This window comes from Acanthaster planci, linkage group LG02 (assembly GCF_054643075.1).
Source record: "Acanthaster planci isolate LZ-2023a linkage group LG02, COTS_SCS, whole genome shotgun sequence".
Classification (NCBI taxonomy): domain Eukaryota; kingdom Metazoa; phylum Echinodermata; class Asteroidea; order Valvatida; family Acanthasteridae; genus Acanthaster; species Acanthaster planci.
Window position 1 is genome coordinate 6941960 of NC_141778.1, and position 10598 is coordinate 6952557.

General features: G+C 41.2%; 2 protein-coding genes across 3 annotated transcripts in view; both read left to right on the forward strand.

Annotated features, from left to right (window-relative positions):
* Positions 1-4243, forward strand: part of LOC110986734 (cytidine monophosphate-N-acetylneuraminic acid hydroxylase-like) — a 28036-nt gene extending 23793 nt beyond the window's left edge. Inside the window, exons 13-15 of the mRNA XM_022248889.2 lie at positions 655-770; positions 1763-1899; positions 2247-4243. Of these exons, the coding sequence (XP_022104581.2) occupies positions 655-770; positions 1763-1899; positions 2247-2431 (438 nt within the window). The 3' untranslated portion in view covers positions 2432-4243. The remainder of the gene's footprint in view (positions 1-654; positions 771-1762; positions 1900-2246) is intronic.
* A 1087-nt stretch (positions 4244-5330) lies between these two features.
* LOC110986710 (coiled-coil domain-containing protein 127-like) lies at positions 5331-10569 on the forward strand. Of its 2 annotated transcripts, none has more exons than XM_022248833.2 (3): positions 5331-5394; positions 6953-7138; positions 8000-10569. In XM_022248833.2, the coding sequence occupies exons 2-3, from the start codon at positions 7021-7023 to the stop codon at positions 8542-8544; spliced, it is 663 nt and encodes a 220-aa protein (XP_022104525.2). In that variant the 5' UTR covers positions 5331-5394; positions 6953-7020; the 3' UTR covers positions 8545-10569. The 2 variants fall into 2 exon arrangements, with proteins under 2 accessions (XP_022104525.2, XP_022104524.2); XM_022248832.2 differs by having other exon boundaries at positions 5357-5458.
* Positions 10570-10598: the final 29 nt, after the last annotated feature.

Sequence of the window (10598 nt, forward strand, 5' to 3'; positions counted from 1 at the left end):
TGCCTACAACTTGTATGGGCGGCCAGAGTTTGCAGAAATATCACCTTTGGGTTGGTTTTCGATGTTACCTCCAATTCGTTCAAATAGACATTTGTCTCATCGATTTTGAATAGGGTTGTATTCTTAGTAAATATTTAATAATACATGCATTATTATCCAGTATTCTGATTGCTGCGTGGGATTCTTAACACTTTGTGTTTTTATATTTTTGTATCGACGGCCAACCATGGTTTTAGCAGTCACCTGTTTGAAAAACACGTTTGTGACGTCAAAAAAGCAGGCTCTATACTCGGCCTTACTGAAAGAAACTTTTCCAAGCTTCTCCGACACGTTCCAAATAGGAAATTTTTTTGCTCTTGCAGTCCGCTCGGCAAAGTGCTACCCGTAGCTAGCTGAGTAAGTTAATGATCATTGACACACCGAGTGAAACGTGGACCCCGTGGAATTCCGTCTCAAGGATGCATGAAATCCTAGCTTCACACGAGTGCCTGGTTGAAATTAAGTATGCGCGATACTATAAGCTGGGGCGATATTCATGAGTCCATGTTTTACACTACAAAAACCTGTCTTATTAGTTGAGAAAGAAAGTGAAGGAAACGACCGAGTGCGGGCTTCTAATTTTTTTTTTCTTTTTTCATTCCTTTAATTGTTCAGATGGAGAACCGTATTGGGGTACACCGTCAGACGGTGCGATGGGGTCTTTTCTGGGACGACCTTTATATCGGCTTCAACAATCGCATCTCCCGTGAGCCTGACACGTTCCACTATTTGTAAGTCTGCAACGGAAGAAACAATTCCCATTACATCTATAGTTGAAATGAGCAATTGAATTGTTCGAAAGAGGTTAATTACAGGATCTGTTAAGCCACCTTTGATGGTCATCCATTGTCTGTTGTATATATGCAGCATCAAAGATAAATGCAATTCGCGTTTTGTCAATAGGGCCGCATTAGGTGTTCCATGAACACTACAATAGGCACAGTGGCAGAAAGAACTACAGAGATCATGGGACCTGTGTCCCCGCGTTCCCCCCCCCCTTTAAAACTTAGAGGGGAATATCTGGTATTAGTCCACATTTGTCTTGTGACTGAACCAATTGAGTGCCCCTCCAGAAAATGAGAGCCCCCACGTGCGCACTCCCCCGCAAAATGAGAGCCCCACTTACACCACTGGCTAGTCGCACGCCCAGTGTCGCAAGAATAGGCACCAGCACCAATTTCATTGCGCTGGTAAGAGCTGGAGGTCTCACATTTCATGTTAGCTATGCAGTAGCTGTAGCCTGCTATACAGTAACTAGTTTGAAGGTTTTCCGGTAATCGAAATGCACATGTATCATGATAGGCATATCTTCGTACATGCCTGGAATTTTTCAGAAGTCCCAACAACAGTGCCTCTTGTGCCTGTTTGGGCAATCAGGCCCTCATTGTAAAAACAGGTAGTCATTGCTACCATTGGCGTAGCTAGGATGTTACTAGTGGGGGGGGCACCCCGTGGCTACACCACTGATCGCTACTCATAACACCAAACTTTCAAGTTGACTTGCACGCATCTTTAAAGCGTCAAAACCGCCGAGCCCACGTCAAGTGGACGCATGGAGGTGATCTCATGTTTCAAGAGGGTCCGCTTTGGTCACCTATGCGTGTTGATGTACATTCAAACTTTCAAATAGGTCGTATATGTTTAATGGGGCCACTAGCTCTTCAACCCGTAGTTATGCATATATTAAAATTATAGATTGGCCTCGCGTCTTATTGCCCCTAAGGTTTTGGAACCACATGCAGATTCTACTACCCAGGAAGGAACCAGACTGGGCCTCTTTCTTAGCGGAAATGAAGGGAGAAAGTGCACCACGAAAAGATGTCTGGAAGCCAAGTCTTGCGTCTGCCTCTGACAATCACAGTACGCTTTTAAACCTTTTACTTTGCACGAGACATGTTTTAATGTGTACCTGTTGTGTGAGGACGAAGGTTTTCATTAAACTGCAAACGTGAGGTCATCGACTGCATGGCTTTATATAGATCAGGCACTAGCTGGTACAGAGATGATTAACACCGAATCATTCCTTAGCATAGGTAACAAGTTATCCCGCCGCTCTATGGTTAGGTAGAAATACGCATAATCACATACAAAGAGCAGACTCAGTAGTCCCAGGTCTGCAGATCTTGCATTATTACATCAAGTTATAGGTTTCATTGAATAATGTGGAAGTTAGAACACCTTTTTTTCTGTTCTTCTTCAATGTACAGACACAACTAGGAGCAACAGCAACACCTATGGCAGACTGACCAACGGGAGGTCAGGCGTAGCTAGCTCGACAAACTGTTGTCACACTCTGAGGGCGCACTGGACTAATGTGAAGCAATGGTCGGGACCCCTGCTGGTAATGACAGTGGCAGTGCTAGGAGTTGGCTTGGCGTTGCACAAAAAGTGATTTTTTGCGAGTCGTGCACAACGGCCTCGCCTTCAAAAACGCCGTTTGCAGTCGATGCAATTTTACTAATGTCTTTCACATTGTCTAAATTTGAAAATGTGCATGCATCCATGTGTGCTAAATTCAAAGCTATACATGTCGCGGTTGGGGTTTTTCACGTGCCGTTACATGACGGGCAAAGGTTTTCAAGAAGCGTAGCCTAAATTTAGTCAGATGAAGCTCTGAAATTATGATTGTGTAAAAGTTGATATTAAGCATAATAGAGTGACAAATGTTATTAAATATAAAGTTTGTTATTATCCTTAATTCTATCAAATTGGTTGACTGTGAGCCCTAAATGATAAATTTGTTAAAATTTGAACAATTTGTTGCCAGAGCAATTATTTTTAGAAGTTATTACGAAGAGTATTTCTGAACAATCTTACAATGAGAAAAGTAAGGAAGTAATAATGATAGATTTGAGGCCTTCAGGAGAAACAATCTGCTTTAAGTCTACCGATTTCTCCAATAGACCTCTTACAATGGATACTCTGATAGTTTTTTAACATGGCGAGAAACCATTGAGAAAAAGTCAAGTACAATCAATGTGTACTTAATCACTCGAATTTCCATCAATGTGAAACTTCCAAGTCCATTTATCTTCAATAAAAACTACCAAAATGTAGACTTGTTGACCTTTTTAACAAAATGTTTCATTCAATACAATGTGAAGGTTTGATGAATTTACTATACCCCCTCGCTGCTTCTAAAAATCATGCAATTGCAAGAGGGAGACAAGACTTTTGTTGCTGTGAAAGATACTGCATGCGAAACGAATCATGGAAATGTCGACGTTTTTGAGATGTCGTTGGTTTATATCAATTAGAATAGAGGTCCTTGTAAAGAATCCCCACAGAATAGGCAGTTACGAATCTTTACTCATTGCTGACGGTAATTCAAATAACTTTTACACCAACTATGAGCAACTGCATGTGTACTGTATAGTATAAAGTTAAGTTTAGAAAATAATGTGATAAATGTCAAATTTGACATTTCACCTATAAAACCTTAAACTTTAAGGCTGTGTTTATCGAAGAACTTTACAGTACTATTGTCACAACTCTTTCAAGGATTTTATAAATAATACTGAAATCTACCAGTAAATAGGCAACTGAGCTTACTCTACAGGATCTCCATTTTGACATGGCAGTAACTCGGGCAACTTTTACATTTTCCGGGAAATTCGCCTTTTTGACAAGGATAATGTCTGGTACAGCGGATCTTTTTTGTAAATTATGACAGATTTGATCAGTCCCGGTTGGTTGGATAAATGCCAGGTGATTTGTTTTTGAGCCTGAAAGTTGACATTTATAATGGCGGGCTTCCCAATCCTATGAAGTTTTCTTATTCGATAAGAAAAATAATGTGGGAAAAAAGTTAGTTCTTGTTTATTTATTTGCTTCTCTAAAAAATCACTTCCGAACAAGACTCATATTTGTAATACATTTTTGTAAATTATTTTCCAGCATATAAAGTTTAATAAACAAATGTCTAACCTGAAAGATAAATACTGACCTCCGACTTTTAAATATCTTAAATACACGATAACTCGTGCCACTCATTGCACTAGATGTATACGCAATGATGATCTTAGGAAAAATGTGGTGATCTTCAGTTAAACATGAAATGGAAACAGAAGACCGTATTAAGTAAAGTTGAATTTAATTTTTTTCGAACAAAAATTTACAAGAATAATCAGCATTTCGTAAAAGAACTTTCCAAAGTCTAATCTGTAACTTTTGTTGAAAAGAACTACACTTGGCCAGCCCAATTAAATCTAAGCCCATTGCTAACGTTATATAGTCTTGTTAAAACGTGCGCGAACACGGAGACCCAGTGCGACAGCGGTCGGATGAGAAAGGTCATACGTGAAATCCCTTTTACCCGTCTCTGTAGGTAATTTTCCAAGATTTTACTTGAACTAAATATAGATTTCGGACATGCCGGACGTGTTTGTTTCCTGAGGTATCTCCAATAAGAAGTTAATTTTCCTACAAGTAAAGAACCGTGGGGCAGCCCAATGGAACATCCCCGTATAGGCAGGTCACCTTTTACTTTCAGACTCTTATCATAAATGTCAGTTTAGTATAAATAGATATAAGAAATTGTGAATTTACGTTAGGATCACCTAGATATGCACTTTGATTAGTATCAGAAATATTTAGGATAGGAGAAGGACCTATTTGTGTAAAGTAGTTACATGTATTAGAAGCATTTGACATGTCTTGAGAATTAATTGCTAGTGTAATGCCCCTCCATTTTGAATTTAGGGGAGGCATACGCCCAAAGTATTTAGAGCTTTATATTTGGCGTTGAAGTCAGCGAAAAAAGAAATAACCCCGTCTGTTGTCTGCCAACAGGGCTACACTCAGGCGCGTGTGGCTACCTGGACACACGACGTATACGCACGACACGACGAAAACTACCAGCGCTGGTACAGCGGTAGTTTTCGACGGTGTGTGTGCATCGTGTGTCCATGCAGCCAAGCGCGCCTTGAGTTAATGTTAAGCTACAATGCAGGCAGCGGCGTAGCTAGGATTTTACAAGTGGGGGGGAGGGGCTTAAGGGGGAACTAGCATGCCCGCGTGGCTACGACAATGACCCAAGGATCCCGTGGGGTCTTTTATTCGGGCGTTTGGCTATTTTATAGAGGGAAGCATGGGTGTCTTTTTCTGATCCTCACATCCTCCCCCCCCCCACGCTACGGGTTTTCCTAACCCCTTCACGTTACACTTGGTCGCAGTTGGACTGCGCAGTGTCGGCAATGACACTAAACAGGGCAGCGCACCAGCCAGCCACTCTTACCATACGCGTTGCGCTTTTTCTGCTTCTGGTCTGATGAGGGCGCTATACAGCTTCGCTTGATTCGGTCACCGTGGGTATTATTTATCACTCTACACTGAGGGCCAGAGGTACATGTACATGTAAGTAGGAAAAGACAGGTTTCCAAGTTCAACCCTCCATTTTTCGCCAGGGCCAGATGATGAGGTAGGCCTAAATACTACTTTCTGTATTAATGCCATCTCCGAGGCGGAAGACGTAGACCTAAAATCCGGTGATCTGCATTTAATGTTTGTACCTTACCCAAAATTACGAGTACACGTTGTAGACGGACCCGGAAACTTTGTTGACCCCACCCCCCCCCCGATTGGCGCTCTTCCGGGACCAACACACAAAAATGTTCGAATTTGGATTTCTATCGTTTATTTTCTGCTTTAAAAATACAGCTCTGAAAAAAAGCCTTTGTAAAATATTTACAAGCACAGTACTCAAATTTGCATGGCTAGTTTATCGGTAAGACATGTAAGAAAGTCTCATTTCCCAAAAAATTGGGTCTGTGCAATAAAGAGAGTGTTGCGTTTGTTTTTTGTGGGGACTGACCAGTTTTGCAAGACTGAAAATGACAAAAAACTGGGGGGGTCCCCCAAATATACAATCCTCTAACAAATAAGCGCATTTATAATTTTTAAGGGAATAAAAAATCATTTACACGTACTCAAATACCAAATATTTTTAGAGTAAAGGCCATCTTAAATGTAACTTTGTTGACAAGAATTGTATCAGGTCAGCTCAACCGAATCCAGAACCCATCAACTCCAGTTGTAAATTTTTACTATTATTAATTATTCTGGTAATGACACCAAGGATTCCTCAGTCAAAGGCGCCCTAGGCACTGTAACTCACAAGCCTGCAGAAACCTGTAGAGAGGAGACAATGAGAAGCAGTTACAGTTTTAAAAGGTGTGGGAAAAAACCCCAGAAGAATATTCTGAGTAACACCCACGGAATCAGGTAGGGGACAAGGGATTGGAACCTGGGTACAGAGGTGGAAGACAACAAAAGAACCACCACGCCAACCTGACTCCCATCTGTTCTCATGTTAATCATTCTCCTTTGCATATAGGAACAGCTACAGGAACAAAAATGAGGGACATGAAAGGTCATGAAAGAATTTTTTTGTTTCATCTCCTAGATGACTTTTCCACATTAATTTACTTGAAGAACACTATGGTACAATTCTGGCATCAGTGTTTCTTGAGGTAGCTTCAGTTAGGAAACCACTTCAAGGTGTCTTCCTAAATGAAACCACTTCAGGGAGGCAGGTTGGGGGAGTCAGGTTGGCATAGTGGTTCTTTCCTTGGATACTTCATTTAAAAATTATGACATATTTCATCTTATGGAACTTAGCAACCTAATATTGATGACAATGTGAAGGCCTACATTACTTTCAAATACAGTCCTCTCTTACATGACCAGATGCATGAGTATACTAGACCTGATCTAAAAGAGAAGGGGTTCCTTACTCCTTAAGTGGGTATTGAATCCTTCAGGCTTCAACCCCCTTAATACATGTATTAGTTTAAATTAAATTTAGAACTTTTGTTTTATTTTGCTGTGATCCAGCTGCACATTTTTCAGCACTTTTGCTTCACATTATTTTGATACATACCTGGTAACACAATTTTTGGACATTAACATCTAGAACTTTCCTCAGATGAAGTGTACGTGTAGTTGCTATGACAGTACAAGAGAAAGCGCACTGCTGTAACCATGGCGACCAACGATCTAAACATCCCACCGACTGAGGAACCGATCGGCAAGAAGCTCAGTCGCATTGCATCCCAGTTACTCATCCCGGTCTTGCTGCCAGCATCCAGCATTTTCTTTGGTGAGTAGTATGTCAAGGGTTCAGGGACAACCATGCTGAACCCAACAAGGTTTATGCAGGATTTCAATGGTCCCTAGGGGGTTAGGGTTACCTCTGCTGGTGGGAGAGGTGAAGAGGCACAGTGTGTCCTGCGCCCATTTGCTCTTTGCACGCTGCCGCCATAGGCATGCAGAGCCTCGAACTGGCAACTTGTACAGTCGTGTCAGAATCGCGTCAATGCAACTTTTTGAAATATTGTCCAATCGCATGGTATAAGAACTAATGCAGCACGCTTAAAATTACTAAGCAACATACACGCAAATCAATGAACCAGCTGTATTGTGTAAAGGTGTCAGATTGAGGCTCTGCATGCCTATGGCGGCAGCGTGAATTGCGCATGAGCCTTTAGTTTGCACAGGATGAGTTCCCACCTAAGGATCACTGCTGGTTTGTGAAAACACGCCTTCTATTGTTTCCGTTTGTCATCTGAGTGTGTTTCTAACTGTTACTTGGAATTCTTGTTATTACATGTGGCTTGCACTACCAAATTCCACGAGATGTGCAGAGATAGTCCATCGCTATCAAAAAACCCTCAAGGAAGGAGGGAAGACTTCAGTTTGCTGGTCATTGTTGAAGAGGTGCAAATCAACCAGTAACTCATGTAACGTTCTGGAATCCTCTAGGTTATTCCAGTCATGGTATGAGAAAGCTCTGCTCCGTTGGGTGCAAAGCTAGCGACATTGGTCTTGATCTAGCAGGTGATACAACTTGCAAGAAGCAAAAGCTATCACATCCTCCATGGACAGATAATAACGATGTTAATGTCTTTGCAGTTAAAGCAGGTTTAGTAATGAGAGGTTTTAATTTTTTAATTCTGGAAAGGTTGGCTGGCCCAGAGACGAATCAACATCCAGCTGAATCAGCTGCAGAAGGAGAAGGAAAGGATTGCAGACCTGAAAGAGGATGTGGACTTCCTACAAGATGAGGTAAAAAACTTGAGCAAGAGACGTCTTGAGCTGGAGGAGAAGACTAGTATGACAACCATCAAACGGCGCTGTCTCCTGGAGGAGGCCATCATAAAGGAGGAGAACCAGGCCACACAGAAGATTCTGACAGAGTTGGAGGAGCTGCGGCCGCTGCTCAAACAGCGCCAGGACATTTACTGTAACCCCTTCAAGTACCGCGGCCCGCGTTTGGAGTTGGAGTCGCAGCTCCTGTTTTCTGCCTACTTCAAACCGTATGACAAGGACCTTGGACTGTACGTCGGGATGCAGAATATACTGAAGCACGACCAGAGCTGCAGCCAGGAAGGCAATGGTTGCTTGATGTGGGTGTACCTGCAGCTCTGGAAGACCCGGGCTGAGCTGCTCAAGCACAGGCGAGTGGCTGCCAGGATGAAAGAAGTTGATGAGTCGTTCGCCAAATGAGTGGCACAAAGTTGCAACAAGTCACCAAATGTTTTGACTTGAGCCAAATTTTTTTGAGGAAGTGACTCAAGTCAAGATCAAGAAATAACTGTAAACTCAGTGCATGAATCAGAAGGACTGGGAATTGTGTTTCATGTCTGGTTTTGAGTTGAATTGAATTGAGCCGAATTGAATTGAACTGTTTTGAACTGCAAAACCAAAAAGACCATGTTGAAGAAGACAAGATACTTTGGTCAAGTTTGGTCATGAAGACAGACATTACTAATGTTGTGTCATGCAAACAGCAACTGGCCAACACTATTCACCAAACTTCATTTTTTGGAGCACTAATAGGTCCTACCACAGAGCATTACCTGTTGTATTTGGAACTACAGTCCAAGTCCCAGTTCAACACATGCTCTTGTTTTACACTGACTTTTCTAGATATTGTTTGTTCTTACGTTAAATATGGTGAACCAGTGATACGTATTTGTTTGTTGTTTTTGTTTTTTAATGGCGCTTTCAGCAACTCAGGCTATTTGCGCCAATAACTGTACGTTTATTCATACACTTTATTAATCAGCATCACATTACAGAGTTAGGAAGAAGGTCCAGTTTTAGAGGCAGGAGGAAACCAGAGTACCCAGAGAAAACCTGTGAGAGCGAGTATGGACTGGAAACCAAATGCACTTAAAGCCTGGGCCAAGCCGGGACTCGAACCCGGGCCTCATCGGTGCAAAGCGAGGAAAGAACCACCACGCTAACCCGCTCCCCCCCTATAGGTTGACTGCTTTTCAACCCATTTCTCTGAATCTCTGAACCTTCAAAACCTCTCCAGTTAGCAATTCTTACTTACACGTAACTCCTTACCAAAATGCTTTGCCTTTCCTTGGTGACCTGAACGTTCTACCAGAGTAAAGTGCAGGATGTCTTACACTGTTCCCAAGAGAGTTCCAGCATTATTGCTTTATGAAAATTTCCACCAGACTTCATACCACAAAGTGCAATGTCACTGGAGGATGTACAGGGGTATGAGTGGCCACTTGAAATTAAAGCTGAAAACAGCTAGCAAAAGCTGAAATGTAGAAAGTTGCCATACTTTTGTACAGGCCAAGTGTACAAAAACAGCTAAAATTCAGAGTCAACATCTTAATAAAAAAGGCTGAAATCAGCTAAAAAGCTGAATTCCCATACCTCTGGATAATACATATATGAATGTGAATTGAATTTAGGAATTTTCCTGGAGCACTAAATTGGAGTTTAATACCATGCAAAGGAAGTGTACATAAACATTTGATCCTATAGATTTCTGCACATTGTCAAAAATGGCCCATAAACCCATCTCAAAACCTGATGTGGGTCTAGTGTTAGTATGACAAATGAGTTTTTGTTCCAGTGAAACAAAAAACAGAAAGAAACTGGTCGTAGAAACTAATTTAGTACAAAGATCTGATTTGGGAATCTCTTTGATGCAGTTGTGCGTAAACTTTTGGCTTCAACCGTGGGATAAGTGGATGTTTTCAACAGAGATGAACATGCATTCAGGTATGTTTGGATGTGTGATTTCTCCAAATGGCCATGCACTGGCTGCACTCTGTCTGTGTTGGAAAATATGCCTTGATAGTGTGTGGTGTCTTTCACTTGGGTAATGTCTTCAAATTATGGGGAAAGAGAGCAGGAAGAAACTTCGGGATACATTTATTATAACAAGAGGCATGCAAATATTTTTGTGGTACATTACACTTAAGTTAAAAAATTATGGGTTTTTGTCTTGAAAAAGAAAGGCGTGATTACATGTACATGTAATTGAAACATGTAGTGACGTACAGAGTAATTGTAATAATGAAATTAAACTTTGGTTATGAAATTAATCAAAAGTCTGATTTTTTAAAGGTTTGTTTTCAAGAGGAAATTCTTACAAGTACATAAAACTTTGAATGACAAAATGTAGCCCGCAGTTGATGAGAAAGTGATTCAGTTTTATCTTGGAGTATAAGTTTCAATTATTCTGAAGTGCAATAAATAAAATTTGATTACTGAAATGCATCTGTTGTTTTATAAGACTCTTTCAAAAT

What these genes read in the sequence shown, in the direction of transcription:
- LOC110986710 (XM_022248833.2), top strand. Translation starts at nt 7,021, where the DNA reads ATGGCGACCAACGATCTAAACATCCCACCGACTGAGGAACCGATCGGC. An exon ending in AGCATCCAGCATTTTCTTTG is followed by an intron (nt 7,139 to 7,999) that starts GTGAGTAGTATG and finishes AATTCTGGAAAG; the next exon opens with GTTGGCTGGCCCAGAGACGA.